Below are 14,010 nucleotides of genomic sequence, written 5' to 3' on the forward strand. Positions count from 1 at the left end.
CACCTGGGCCAGCAGGGTTTGGGGAAAGTCCCTTTGCACTGGGGTGTGGGGGTCTGCCTTGATGACAGAGAGTAGGTAATGGAGGACAGCCAGGCTGTGACGATGGTGCCAGGAGCTCCTGTTTATTGAGAGCCACTTCCTGTGCCAGGCACATGCTCAGCACTCCACCTCAGTCACATCACCACTTGCCCATAGCTGTGGCATCTTGCAGGTGAGGGCTTCAAGCTGTGTTGGGAGCCAGCACCATTAACCTCCTGGCTGCCCTGGGCCATCCTCTGGTCCTGGCCAGAGTGGGTATGGAGTCTTGTGGGCCAGCCATGTGCTGTGCACGCCCTTCCCCTGGCCGCTGTGACCTTCACGGACACACTGGCCCTGATCTAGATCACAGGAGGTCAGCCCCTGTGCCCTGACCCATCCTTCCCCTGGCAACAGACTCGCTTCTAGGTGTCTGGCCATTTGTACTGCCCTCCTCCTCAGATGGGCCTCAGGAGGGGGTGGTATGACCCAGGGTCCGCCATGGCCAGTGCAGGGCCTGGCTCTCGGTCCTTCCTGCTGCCCTTGCCTTGCCCGCTCTAGCAGCTGTCCTTGCATGGTGTCCTTGGGGCCAGCTTGTGTCCGGGTCGCAGGGTGGAGTGGGCTCTGGCCAGTCCAGGGATCCGGTATCTGGGGCTCAGGGACACCAGGGCTGTCTGAGCTGGAGCTTTCCAGCCTGGTCATCCAGCTGGGCTCAGCGGCTGGCACGATCCAGGAGCATGAAGAGCAGGCCCAGCAGCATGAGCGGTATGAAGATGAGCAGCAGCCCCAGCAGCTCAAGCACCAGCAGGCTCAGCAGCACCAGGCGGCGGGCGCAGGGCCCACGCTCCCGCAGCGCCCACAGCCAGGTGCCCAGACGGGGCGGGCACGGTAGGAAGGGCAGGCAGCCCTGGCTGCCCACAGGCCCTGCTAGGAAGCGTGGCTGGTAGCGGTGCTCAAGGGAGCCCCAGGGCCCAGGCCTACGGCCAGGGGGTGTGGGGGGTCCAGGGGGTGGCGGGCGCTGGGGCCCATCGGCCTGAAGCAGCTCCTCCTGCAGTCTGCAGATCTCCCACTCCAGCATGGGTGTCTTCTGGCGGCACAAAGGACAGCGTACGCGGCCCAGGTCTGCACCAGGGGTTGTGCTCAGCAGCTGGCACAGGCAGCCTGTACACAGGCCATGGCCACAGTTCAGCAGGGTCAGACGGCGCTCGCCTGGCCCATAGGGCTCCGCGCAGATGGGACATTCTTCCTCCTGCCTGTGGCCCCCCACCGGCTCCCCCACCTCTGGCAGAGCCCAGGCGCTGGTTAAGGCTGTGGCCCCAAGCAAGGGCTCACTGTCCGGAGTCCTGGCACACTGGAGGGTCCCGAGGCCTCCACCATCTGCTGGAGGCTGGCACAGCGAGTCCAGACACTCAGGACCCAGAGAGGCCCACAGAGGGCCGGAAGGCCTAGAGCTGAGGTCCGAGGGGCCCAGCACAGGGTCCCCAGGGCTGGAGGCAGGATGGCTGGGTGAGGGCTCCAGCCTGTGGGGGTGGTGGGGAGGTGAGCGCGACCCTCAGCAGCTGGGCAGGGTTTGGCCACCCAGCGCCCCCAAGTACTGACCTCCAGCCACACTTCTGGGCGCCTTGGCCCACGGGAACTTCCCTAGAGCCGCTGGCGTGCCCAGGCAGGGCCGCGTCTGGTCAGATCCTGTCAGCACTCAGCCTCAGCCAAGTCCACTCCCCGAGTCAAAACGATTGACCCGGCTAGATAAAGCTTCTTCCGCTCCTGGCCAGGACTGGCTTGCTGGCCCAGCTGCTCCGTCAGGATTACCCTCCCCAGAGCTGGAGCCCGAGCAGAAGCAGCCTGGGGGCGGGGACACCACGCCCCCTGCCCGCCCCTTCCTGGGTGGGCCTGGGCCGGCCGAGCCTTCCCAGCTGCGGGCTGCCCGCACATCGCACACTCCACCCTTGGAGGTGGGCAGGCTCCGCTGGCTGTCTCCAGGACCCTGAATTCACGCTGTATCGGACACCCAAGTCCAGGGAGGTGGGCAAGGGAGCTGTGCAATGACACTTGTGCAGGTGCCCACACCACTGGAGGGGTCACGTGGACACGCAGGGCCCGCCCCACCTGTAGCACGGAGCAGAAAGTCAACAGCTGCCCAGAGGGCACATTTACTGCCAAGGCTTCTGGGACCAAGAGAAAAAGGGACTGGCCTGGGCTCTTCACGCTGCTTAGGCCGTGGGGTTCTGGCAGCCTCTGGCCGAAGCCTGAGCCCTGTGGGTGCACAGGGGAACTGGGAGCAGCATGAGCCCCAGGCTGCCATGGAGTGGCTGGGAGTACCCAGGCAGATGGCAGTGCCCCGTGCCCAAGTGGGGGACACAGGCAGGGCATGGACAGAGCGGGGTGGGAGTCAGGCTGCAGTCGGGGCTGACAGCGTCGGACCCTGGTCCTTCGGAGTGTGATAAGGACCAGGGCAGGAGGTGCTGCTGGCTCCTCTATGAGAAGCTTCCCCACGGGCCCCGAACAGCAGTCAGGGTGGCTGTGGGCTGGAAGGCGCCCCTTCAGGCCCAGGTCTCCATCTGGAAGCGCAGCACCCGCTGGAGGCTGGCAAGGTAGGTCGTGGCATCAGAGCTGGAGAGCCCACCATGCTCCTGGAAGATGCAGGTCAGGGCCTCCATGACATCTGCTGGCATGTGCTTGGCATTGCTAGACGGGCAACCACAGTCAGTGTAGCTGGGCCCCCACAGGGCTGAGCCCCCCGCACCACCCAGCCTGAGCCAGGGCTCACCCTGCCAGGTAGAAGTAAGCGCCACGGCACTCCAGCAGCTCCCAGAGGAGGGGCCCCAGCTCCCGGAGCCGGTGCTGCACGTATACCTTCTGTTCCTGCAAGGTGGTGGGGTTGAGTCTGTGGCTCTGGTGCCCGCCTCCCCGCTCCAGAGCACACCCACCTGCTCCCGGGAGAAGGCTGTGACGAGCGTCAGGTAGCCTCTCTTCTCCAGTTCCCGCCATTCAGCCTCCCAGTAGAAGTCCTGGTCCCGCCAGCGGCAGCCAAAAAACAGGACATTTCCTGGGGAATGCAAGGTGGCCTCAAGCTGGACACAGATCCGTGGGGTCCAGTGGCGCCAGCCCTAGCCACGACGTGGCCTGGGGTCCCTGCACTCACCAGTCTGGCCCTGGGCCACGCGCTCCTGGACAGCTGCTCGGAAGGGGGCCACACCGGTGCCAGGCCCCACCATGACCACAGGTGTGTCTGGGGACTCCGGGAAGGCCAGACTGCCTGGCCGTACCCACAGGGGCACCCGGATGGGTCCTGCCACAGGAGGGAGGTGGCGTGAGGGGCTCAATGGGCCAGGACAAGGCCACTGGCTGTGAGCATGGGGCAGAACGGGAGGGCTGGGCTGCAGTCCCCACCTCACCCTCCTGGAAGCAGGAGTCACCTTGCCCAGGGTCCAGGGAGGCCAGCCAGGAGGAGCAGAGGCCGCGGCGGGGCTCCTTGAGGCGGGTCTGGTACTGCACCACAGCCACAAGGATCTGCAGCCTGTCGGGATGAGCCTGCGGGGACAGTGGGTGCCACAGCTGCTAGGCCTCCCCTGCTCAGAGGCAGCCCTGCCTGCAAAGCCCCGGCCCTGGCCCTCACCAGCAGCGACGAGGCAATGGAGAAGGCTCTTGGCCGGATCCGTGGGATGAGGTCCAGCAGGTAGTCTGGGGGAATGGCGCCGCTGGAGTGCGGAAAGTCACACAGCACCTGGGCAGGGGCCCCTCTGCGTGGGTTCGTGGCCCGTGACTCAGCACCTGCCACCCGCCCCCTCTGGCCTCCGGGTTGGCCCTAACCTCCAGGATGGTCCTTCGGGGTCGGCTACAATATTCACACAGCGCCTCCTGACCTGTGGCCAAGCTGAGCTCCAGCAGCTTCTCCCGCTCCAGCTCATGCGGGGACAGAGAGGCCAGGAGCTCGAAGAAAGAGCGGCGAGGCACGCTGGCAACGTCCAGGTACCGAGTCACAAGGCGCCCCACGGAACAGGGCTGGGGCAGCCCCGGTGGGCAGGACACACCTGCAGCAGGAGTGGGGGTGTCACGGGCTGAGGCCTCGGTGGGCAGCAGGTGGGCGGCTGGCCACCCGCTCACCTGGCTCCCGTGGGTGCAGTGTGAACCACTGGTTGGGGTCCAGGCCCAGCACCTGGCAGAACTGCTGGACGTGGGCGGCTGAGTTGGACGGCTGAATCAGGACCACGTCGCCGGCAATGAAACTGTGGGACAACGCGGGAGGGATGGCAGGGTGGGGGCAGGGGATGTGGGGGGGGGGGCTCCAGGCCGGTGGCGGGGTCTGTGGACAAGGCCTCCCACTGCCGAGCTGCTCTCATCCCTGGTGCTGCAGACCCCTCTGAGCCCCAGGTTCACTGTCCACCCTGGCTGCTTGGGGTCTTGGGCCGGCTCCCACCTGATGCCTGAGCCAGTGATGTCGAACTCGATCAGTCGAACGTCCTGGAAGTGTGAGGGGCCCGTGACCCTCTGGTTGGTGACCATGGGCGCCAGGAAGGGCTGTGACTCTGATGGGGGCTGATGAGGATCCACGCTGGGTGCAAACGGCTCCGGGGGGACCTCGCTGGGTATTTCCTGGAAGAGCTGGAGGGCGAACGTGGAGGGCAAGCTGGCGGGGTGGGGGACACGACACAGGCATCAGGCCCGGGGGCACTGGCACCGGCCTGTGGGCTCCCTCCTGAGCCACCCGCCCACTTGCAGGAACCAGGGCAAGGTCCCTGGCCAGGGTATGTCTGCAGCCCTTCCAGGGCTGACCCAAGACCCTCACTCACGGGACTCCAGGGGGGATCCTGGTGAGGTCCCGGGGCACCGGGTACAGCCTCAGCACCTTCTCCCACAGGGCCCCCAGCCAAGGGTCGATGGCGGCATCCGGCCTGGGAGAGAGCACAGCTGTTGGCCGAGGCCAGGTGGCTCATCTGTCCACCACAGCCAAGACGGAGGCCCGGGGCCAGTACTCACCCCAGCTCATGCTGGTCATCACCCAGGCAGGCAGGCAGGAGGGCACTGCCCCCAAGCTGCAGCAGCCGGCGGTGCAGCTTCTTGGCCACAAAGTTGAATCTGCAGACGGAGAAGCTGGGCAGGGCTGGGCTGGGCTGGGCTGGGCTGGGCTGGGCTGGGCTGGGCTGGGCTGGGACTGCAGCCCAGGCACACCAGGGCCCAGATCAGCAGGAAGCAGCTGGTAAGGGGACAGTGCTGACCCTGGCCAGGGCTTGGTCAGCCCTCAGCTCAAGGCTTCGAGTTAGGAGGGTGTCAGTTTCACTTCTGTTTATAAAGCAAAAGCGGCCCTCGGACCTCTTACCACCTGGGGCTGCTCTGGTGTGCACAGCACAGGTACAAAAGCTGCTAGGAGAGCACAATGCGAGGCTGCTCCTTTTCGTTTTCTGTGCTCTTTATCTCGTGCAGAGTATCCTGTCACGCGCGCGGCGCTGGACAACCCTGGGGCCCTTGGACAGACTGACTCAAAGCTGGGCCTAAGATGTTCTATACCCTGAACACAAATCCCTTGTCTACTAGGCAATGATACGAAGTGACACTACTCAGAGATGTGGCTGTGTGTTGTGAAAACGCTGAAACAGCAAACCCAGTGGCCGCTCCTGGCCAGATGAGGCATGACCTTGGAGGTGGATAGGAGCAAGCTGTCCACCTCAGCCCTCTGCCCACAGCATAAACACCTCACGGTGTCTGCTTTATCCCTGGCAGGGAGCAGCACTGGGCTGGTCTTTGTCGACTTCAGGCACAGGCTAGGGTGTGACCCTGGCTGGTGTGAGCCCAGCTGTGCTGCCTGGATGCCCGGCCCCTCTCGAAGCCTGGAGGGGCACAGACCTTGAGAACCATCCCTGTTGTGGCCAGTGTGCTGGGCCCCACACCCACCACCCCTACTCACTTGGCATAGGAGGAGTCCCCGAGGCCCAGGACGGCAAAGTCCAGCTGACAGAGGGAGGTGGCCGGCAGGTTCTTCCGGAATATGAACCTCCAGAAGTTCTGGGCCAGAGGAAACCCATGTTAGGGCCCCTGGCTCCAGGCCAGCCCGTCTGTGTGGGGATGTAGGGGAGTCTCAGGACGGGGCGGAACGAGATGGAACCACCTGGCCAAAGGGCTGGAAGGCACCTGGCAGGAGCAGGCTGGCCAGGGCCACGTGCCAGGGAGGCAGGAGCTGAGCACCAGGCCTGCACTTGGCGGTGAGGCCTCCTTCCCAGGGCATGACACACACTTGCTCCTTAAGAGCCTGGGTTGCCAAACAACAACAAAACTGGTTTTTATTCTGTTATAGCACCAAAAAACTTGGGAAAATGCATAAAATTATAAAGGAGAAAAAAAGCCAGTACTCCAAAGAGGCTGGGAAGCCAATGCACCTGGCTGTCTGCACACCTGCTACTCAGCCCTCTGCTTCCAGCCAGCCCCAAGGCCGGCATCTCCCCAACCTGGTCAGGGCTTGGCCTGGGTCCCAGGTGCAGCTCTGGCTGGGTCCCCATGGGGTTCTGAGCTGCCACCACCAGAACCCTCTGCCTCGCCTGCCTCCCTCCTTCCTCTGCTCCCTTTTCCCCAGGGACCCTCGCCCCCACCCGCCTGCTGTTCCAGGTCCCAATGCTCAAGCCTCAGAGCACCTGGGACACATCCCACGCCACCCCTGGAGCCAGAGGACCTCAGCTGGGAGCACCCCCACTCCACGCCTTCCTTGGCAGCACTGAGGCCCACCCACGAGGAAAGGCATCGAGTTGCCGCCCAACTGCAGCCTGGCTTTGCTTCACCACCTCCCTTTCTGTGGACAAGGACAGAGGCAGCAGCAGAGCCCTCAGACCCCACATGATGGGCCAAGCGACGTTGGCACTGTCAGTGCCCAGCTCTGCCCACTGGCCCTGGGTGGCCCACACCATCTTGGCACCTTGCTGGCAGCTGTCAAACAAATGTCTCTGCCTCCTGGGGCCTGATTTCCTGAAGCCCTAGGGCTCAGGGAGAGGCCTGTGGGTGACACTGTCAGGGAGGACTGTGCCCCTTGGGTCCAGGGCTGCTTTAGCTTGGTGCCTGCTGCTAAGAAGTCAGCGCCGTCTGTGTGCTGCCTGGTGTCCCCCAGCAGCCGCCCAACAACCAGACACACAGCGTGGCTCGGCCGGCGGCCCCTTCCCTCTCAGCACACTCCTCTCAGGCATGCGGCCACTCCCGGGCTGGAGCCTCGGCCTTCAGCTCTGGGTCGTTTTGCCACTTTTCTTGATAATTTTCTCCCTATCTTTTACATTTTGAGGGTCCGGGCATGCAGTTTTTGTTTTGGCAGTACTGGAGACTGAACACAGGGCCTCTGCACCGAGCTAAACCTCCAGACATTTAAGAAACAATTTAAAACAATTTTTGAGACAGAGTATTGCTAAGTCACTTAGGTGACGCTGAAACTTGCAATGCTCCTGCCTCGGCCCCCCAGATGCTGGGATTCCAAGTGTGTACCATCATGCTTAGCTGATCTTTGAGCTCTGAGCTCTTTTCTTCCATTTTCCACCTTGCTCTCTGTCACATCCCTTAGGGAGAATTTCTCTGCTGCACCCTCTCATCCGTTAAAAACCCTCTTCTGTGTTGCCAGCCGTCCTGCTCTGTGGGGCTGGCCTTTTCCCGTGGGTGCTGTGTCCGACCTACTCCTGTTGATTTCTCTGCCTGTGCCTCTCACTGAAGCTTCTGCTCTGTGTGGCAGTTGCCCACGATCCACCTGTACTCAAGAGGGTGATGGAAGTGTTGGACACATGCCTGGTGCCCAGTGGGCTGAACTACCAGCAGGGCAGGGACCATTGGGCCATTCACCGTGATCTCGCTGCTTCTCAAAGAAGAACACAGCAAAGAGGCCAAGGCTTCCTGCCCAACAGCCAGATGGCCACTGGGGAGCTGCACCTCAGCCTCTGTGGTCCAGGGCCTGCAGCTGCCAAAGGAGCCCAGTTCCTGCTGTGGTCAGGGAGGGTGGTTTCTCCTGAGGGCTGCCCGTTCCCTCCATTCTTCCCTTCAGTGTCCACTTGAGTCTCGCCATACTTCAGTGTGATCCTTACCCCTTGGTGTCACTGGCTGCCCTGACAGCCCAGCGCACTTCAGACCTGAAAAGAGTCTCATTACCTCTCTTTTCCTAAGCCAGCACCTTTCCATGCCATCACTCACTTCTTGCTTCCATCCTATCACCCACTCTGTCCCTCTCCATCTGAGGAGAGCCCCGGCTGTGCTCAGGCCTTACCAGGGCTCCACCCGGCACCCCCTCCTGGTTCTTCAAGTTTCAGCCTCTTTCTCCCTTTCCTTCCTCCACCAACACTGAACATGCCGAGTGAGTCTCTCCCATCCTATAAACGCCTTCTTTTGAACTCCTTAGCTCTTTCACAGCCAGAATGTTTAAATATCCAGACATTCTCAGAAGACCTCTCCACTAACTCTGATCCCCAGTAACTTGGCTTCTCTGCCCATAAGCCAAGAAACTACTCTAAATCAACAATCACAGAGCCAGGATTTAGCTCAGTGGTTCGGCCACCTGCTTCAAAAGCACAAGGTCCCAAGTTCGATCCCTGGTACCAACAAAAACAAAAACAATCCCAGGGATGCCTCCCAGGCCTCGTCTTATTTAACTTCCATGCAGCATTTTTTTTTGTTACCAGGGATTGAACTCAGGTCCTTGGGCTTGTGAGGCAGGCAGCAGAACCACTGAGCTAAATCCCCAGTCCCTTTGACCTTGGCCTTGAGAAAGGTACATGCCCTCCCCTCTGCTGGCCACAGCCCTGCCCTCTGCTGTGATGCAGGCAGTGGTCTTGGGGGAGGGGTTTTTGTCACACCTCTGGATTTTGGTCCCAGGAACCCCCCTAGAGTTCCAGACCTATTCACATCTCCCGGCACCTGGAAGCACCACATCCTCTCTCCATGGCTAGCACCCATTCTGGTTTCAGAATCCCAATCCCTGTTTTGATTTTACCTTTTCTCATCTTCCAGACCCCTTCAATTACAAGTCCTGCACACTCTACCTCCTTAAACCTTTCCAGAATGCATCCACTTTGCACTTTTTGCCACTGCTCTGGCTCAGACCACTAGCACCTCTTGCCTGGGCTTTGAAATCTCTGGCATCATCTCACACTCTGCAGAGAGGAGGCGGTGTTGCTAGAATGTGAGCATTACTCTGCTGGCCCAGGCCTCACAGCCCTTCCCTTCCAGCCTACCTGCCTTACTGTGGCTATTTAGACTCTGCATCTGGCCTGGCTTCCTGCCTATCTCCCCTTCCCCTCCTGCCTGGATGCACTCCTTAGCTTGGCCATCCTTAACTGCTTTTCGTCCTTCACATAGGCCAGGCCATCTTTCTCCTCTGCACGGGATGCTCCATCTTCCCTGTCCAGCTCCCATTCATCCTTGGGACTCAGCCTATGCTCCTTCCAGAAAGCTCTACATGAGGCCCCAGGCTCACACAACATTCGGCATGTTCCCCAGCAGCAGGCATTTTCTGGTATTGTAACTGCCATGAAACCTGCTGTTTCTACTGTGAGCTTGTGAGAGCTAGAAATGTGGCCACTAGGTTCACAGCTGGATCCCCAGCACTAGATGGTGCCAGAAATACAAGTTCATCCAAGATGATCAAACAATTAAAGAATGTTCCTTGAAGGCTACACAGCCTGGAGATACACACAAGACCCAGGCCAGAGTCCTACATATGTCTGGAAAAACACAAAAGTGTTAAAATGGAGAACGAGGCTATCAAGTGGCTATCAAATTAAAAATTTATTGGCCAGGCTGAAGATTTAGCTCAGTGGTGCCGCCGCCTGCCTCACAAGCGCAAGGTCCTGAGTTTGATCCCCGAGAATTTATTGGCAAGGAGCTCCACTCAGAGGTATCCTCTCGGAACCACCTCTAAAGTGTCACCAAGGGCAACGACTTAAAGTGCTTCTTGGACTTTCTAAGCCGTGAAAATGGGGTTAGGGTGGGGGGAGCCACACCAACCCAGTCTTACCTTCATGTTGTCCGGGGCGTCTCCTTGGCCTGTAGTCGCACAAACAAATATCACCAGGGGCTCCCTAATCAGATTCGCCTCAACGAAAAGACACAAGTGTAAGAGCTCTGGCTGTCACGAACAGGCCCGAGATGGCCCCCTTCACTCAGAGTGACTGGCCAAAGGGGCCGGTCGGCTGCGCCCTGCAGCCAAGCCTCCTCTTCCCCTGCTTCGGCTCCGACCAGCCCGACGCCTTCCGGCCTAGGGTCTCCCGCCCGGGCTCCGAGCCTCACCACGGGGTACGAGTCCAGCTCCTGCACGCGGCAACGCACCCGCCGGCGCCGAGCCTCGCGGCCCAGCCTCTCCGCCACATCTTGGGCAGTGCCTGTCTGGCTGCCGAAGAGCACCAGGAGCTGAAGGTTTGGCATCACGACGGGCCAGGAACCAAGATCCCGGACCCGCGCCGCTTCCGCCTTCCGGTGTCGACCGGAAGTGACGTGTTCGACCCGCGCCGGCGGGGCATGGCGTCCGGTTGCTGCAGGGTTCCACGGCAGCCAGTACTGGGTCCCGGGCCGGGGCTGGGGAAATCGGCGTTGTTCCGGGCCCGGGTGCCGGGGCCCAGGGCGGGCGAGGCCGCTCGCTCACAGCGGTGGCGTGCGCTGGTCAGGCCTGCGGGCAGAGGCAGGGCTGCCCCGCTGGGAACGCGCTCGGCCGGGGCCTGGCCCGCGCCCCAACGGCGAGATGCTCTTCTCTCTGCGGGAGCTGGTGCAGTGGCTGGGCTTCGCCACCTTTGAAATCTTCGTGCACCTGCTGGCCCTTCTGGTGTTCTCCGTGCTGCTGGCACTGCGCGTAGACGGCCTGGCCCCAGGCCTTTCCTGGTGGAACGTGTTCGTGCCCTTTTTCGCCGCCGACGGGCTCAGCACCTACTTCACCACCATCGTGTCTGTGCGCCTCTTCCAAGATGGGGAGAAGCGGCTGGCTGTGCTGCGCCTCTTCTGGGTTCTCACGGTTCTTAGCCTCAAGTTCGTCTTTGAGATGCTGCTGTGCCAGAAGCTGGTGGAGCAGGCTCGAGAGCTCTGGTTCGGCCTGATCACGTCTCCGGTCTTCATTCTCCTGCAGCTCCTCATGATCCGTGCCTGTCGCGTCAACTAGCCTCAGTCAGGAACCAGAGAGAGGACAGCACAGCTGGAGTGCCGGTCCTGGACCTGAGGCCCTACTTGAGCCACACCGGAGTTCTTGGACTGAAGGCAGCGCCTGCTGGTGCCCAGCTGAGTACCCAGTTTTTTCTCTGCCAGTCATGCCTGAGGTTTTTCCTCATCGGGGCTAAAGAGAACAGCCTCGATTCCTGAGATGTATTTCCTGTTATCCATGCTTTGAGTTGCTAATCCTGAACTGAGATCCTGAGAAGGCCCCCAGGCCAGTTGGAAACTGCATATAAATTGAGGGTCCTGCTGGGCTTTGAGCATTTTCCGTGCCTCCTGGGGATGTACTCCTTTCCAAAAGTAGCAAAGCTGGACTTGGGGATTTTGTCCAGCCAGCAGCAGCGACCTAAGAGCTCATTGCTCTTTCCATCCAGAGCATGCATCCTTAGACTGTTGAGCTCTGAAAGTGTAAGAAACTTTGTATCTCCTTCCCTGTGTCAGGGGAGAGAATAGCCCTTTTTTCATTCCTGCCAGGCAGGGAAGAAAACTGTTAAGAGCGTGACTGGGACCCTGTCTGGATATCTGCTACCTGAGTAAAGAACTCAAGGCACTGCTTGGTGTTCTGTTGTAGCAGGTTGCAGTTTCATGGACTTTTCCACCACCTGGTGGCCTGCACCATTAGCGCATCTGGGACAGATTTAGGCCTCCGGAGGGAACCAAAGATAGGAACAGGTGCTGCGATCATGGTGGACAAGGAGACCTGCAGATGGGAGCTTGTGAGCAGCCCAGGTTTGTTGGCCTGAGGTCCTTGGTTTGAGGTGTCAGGTGCCAAGTGAGAACATTTGCTAACATGAAAATAAAATAAGAGAATGTTTTCCTGAAATGAAAAGTGTTGTCTGTGTCTTTTAAGACTTGAATGAGACAAATGTTGAGATGTTCCCTCCTGTGTGGAGTAACTGGTTAGAGAGCTGATGTAGGTAGACCAGAAAGTGTTACTAGAGCACAGTGAATGATGGAGGGCTACTTTTGGAGAATCCCTGTTTCCTGCTTTAGGAGGTGGGTATCTCGGCCCCCCAGGTTGAGGACAGTCTAGGCCAGAATTGAGGACTTGTGGAGTGGCACCTATGACACCAGAGCTTTTGGCTTCTTGCCAGGTTGTGGTCATCAGTGGGTTTCACTGGTGTCCTGTAGAGCAGGGAAACAATGGCCTAAAGCCAATTTTTGTATGGGTCTTGAGCTGATGGTAGTTTTTACATTTTTTACCCCCAATACTGGGGATTGAACCCAGGGATACTCTACTAGTAAGCTACATCCCCATCCCTTTTTATTTTTTTCTTTTGAGATGAAATCTTGCTAACTTACTCAGACTGGCCTCAAACTTGCAATCTTCCTGCCTCAGCCTCTTGAGTAGCTGGGATTACAGGCATGTGCCATGGCACTCAGCTAAGTTTTTACATTCTTATAAGGCTAAAGACAAAGGCTGTCGCTGGATACAGTGACACACCCGCAATCCCAGCTACTGGAGAAGCTGAAGGAGGACTGTAAATTTGAGCCTAACCTGGGCAACTTAGCAAGATCCTGTCTCAAAAGAAATTAAAAGACTTGGGTACATAGTTCAGTGTAAAGGCCCTGGGTTCAATCCTTAGTACAATCAATCAGTAAGTAAGCAAACCCACAAAGGCTATGCCAGAGTGTCTTCCCAAGTGGCTATAAAAAAACAAAACAAAAACAAGGGCCGGGGATTTAGCTCAGCAGGGCTGCCACCTGCCTCGAAAGTGCAAGGACCCGAGTTCAATCTGTGGTACCGAAAAACAAACAAAAAACCCCAACAAAAACAAGGGCCAGGGATTTAGCTCAGTTATTCTGGTGTCTGCGGTCCAAGCACCAGGTCCTGAGTTCAATCCCTGGTACCCCATACACACACAATATATATATATATATATATATAAAACTGAGAGCACATGTGCCCTGCAGACTTCAAGGTTTCTCAGTCTCAGCAGAATCATCCTTTATTGTGGGTGAAGGAGACTGTCCTGAAGAGGTAAGTGTTTTGCAGTCCTGGATACCTTCCACTTGTGACAACCAAGTTTATTTCAACATTGCCAAGTCCCCTAGGGGACAAAATTGTCCGTTAAGAAACACTGGGCTCAAACATTTACTGTCTACCCCTCTATAGAACAAGTATACTGCCCTCTCCTCTAGCAGCCTAGCCAACGATGTGGTTTTCCTTATAATGTTATGCTTAGATTTTGTTTTGCTGCCTGGGCATGGTGGCTCATGCCTGTAATCCCAGTACTCGAGAGGCTGGGGCAGGAGGATTGCTGTTAGTTCAAGGCCAGCCTAGGCTTAGATAGTTCAAGGACAGTCTAAACTACATACGGAGGTGCTTGCTTCGGCAGCACATATACTAAACTACATACTGAGACCCTGTCTCATCGCCCACCCAATATTTTGTTTTGTCTTGGTAATCTGGAATTCGGCACTCTGGTTGGTGTAAAACTGATGACTATTCAAAGTCTCCTTTGGAGTTACTAGAGAAGGGTTTCTGGAGGATGGATCCAGTTCATCTCCAGCTTAATGAATCAGCAGGGGGAAGGCAGAACTAAGGTAGGAGCAGGTACACACTGCTCTGGGACCCAGAGGCCAAGAAGGGCTCCCCAGGCCAAAACCTGCAGTGTCTTTCCAGAGACCCAGGTGCCCTTAAACTGAGCCCCTGGAAGACACGTGGTATGAGAACAGTTTGGGTACCAAGCAAGCTGCAGGCCAAGTGAAGAAAGGGTGACACCCGTGTCTGTGCCCCCAGTTTCCTGCTCTCATGGATCTAAGCAATCTCTTTACTCTCCCTGGGCTGGAAAAAACCATGGGCACTGCAGCCCTCAGAGGAAGAAACCCTGGGCTTTCTTAAAA

General features: G+C 58.7%; 3 protein-coding genes across 3 annotated transcripts; 1 reads left to right on the top strand and 2 right to left on the bottom strand.

Moving 5' to 3' along the window:
- Window positions 1-101: 101 nt before the first annotated feature.
- On the bottom strand, window positions 102-1,093 carry LOC147826010 (ring finger protein-like). Its single transcript, XM_087182642.1, has one exon. It carries the CDS (start codon window positions 1,091-1,093, stop codon window positions 728-730), a length of 366 nt encoding a protein of 121 aa, XP_087038768.1. The 3' UTR covers window positions 102-727.
- Ndor1 (NADPH dependent diflavin oxidoreductase 1) lies at window positions 102-10,433 on the bottom strand. Its single transcript, XM_004848762.4, has 14 exons — window positions 10,255-10,433; window positions 9,983-10,060; window positions 5,918-6,015; window positions 4,993-5,091; window positions 4,806-4,907; window positions 4,433-4,642; window positions 4,120-4,241; window positions 3,826-4,046; window positions 3,632-3,739; window positions 3,432-3,546; window positions 3,158-3,304; window positions 2,943-3,061; window positions 2,783-2,877; window positions 102-2,700 (listed from the first exon to the last, which is right to left on the bottom strand). Exons 1-14 carry the CDS (start codon window positions 10,387-10,389, stop codon window positions 2,556-2,558), a joined length of 1,794 nt encoding a protein of 597 aa, XP_004848819.2. The 5' UTR covers window positions 10,390-10,433; the 3' UTR covers window positions 102-2,555.
- A 269-nt stretch (window positions 10,434-10,702) lies between these two features.
- On the top strand, window positions 10,703-11,992 carry Tmem203 (transmembrane protein 203). The gene has a single exon (XM_004848765.4). The coding sequence runs from the start codon at window positions 10,703-10,705 to the stop codon at window positions 11,111-11,113; it is 411 nt and encodes a 136-aa protein (XP_004848822.1). The 3' UTR covers window positions 11,114-11,992.
- Window positions 11,993-14,010: the final 2,018 nt, after the last annotated feature.

This window comes from Heterocephalus glaber, unplaced genomic scaffold (assembly GCF_053883595.1).
Source record: "Heterocephalus glaber isolate CG9 unplaced genomic scaffold, H.glaber_assembly_v1.0 deba00001479, whole genome shotgun sequence".
Taxonomy (NCBI): Eukaryota; Metazoa; Chordata; class Mammalia; order Rodentia; family Bathyergidae; genus Heterocephalus; species Heterocephalus glaber.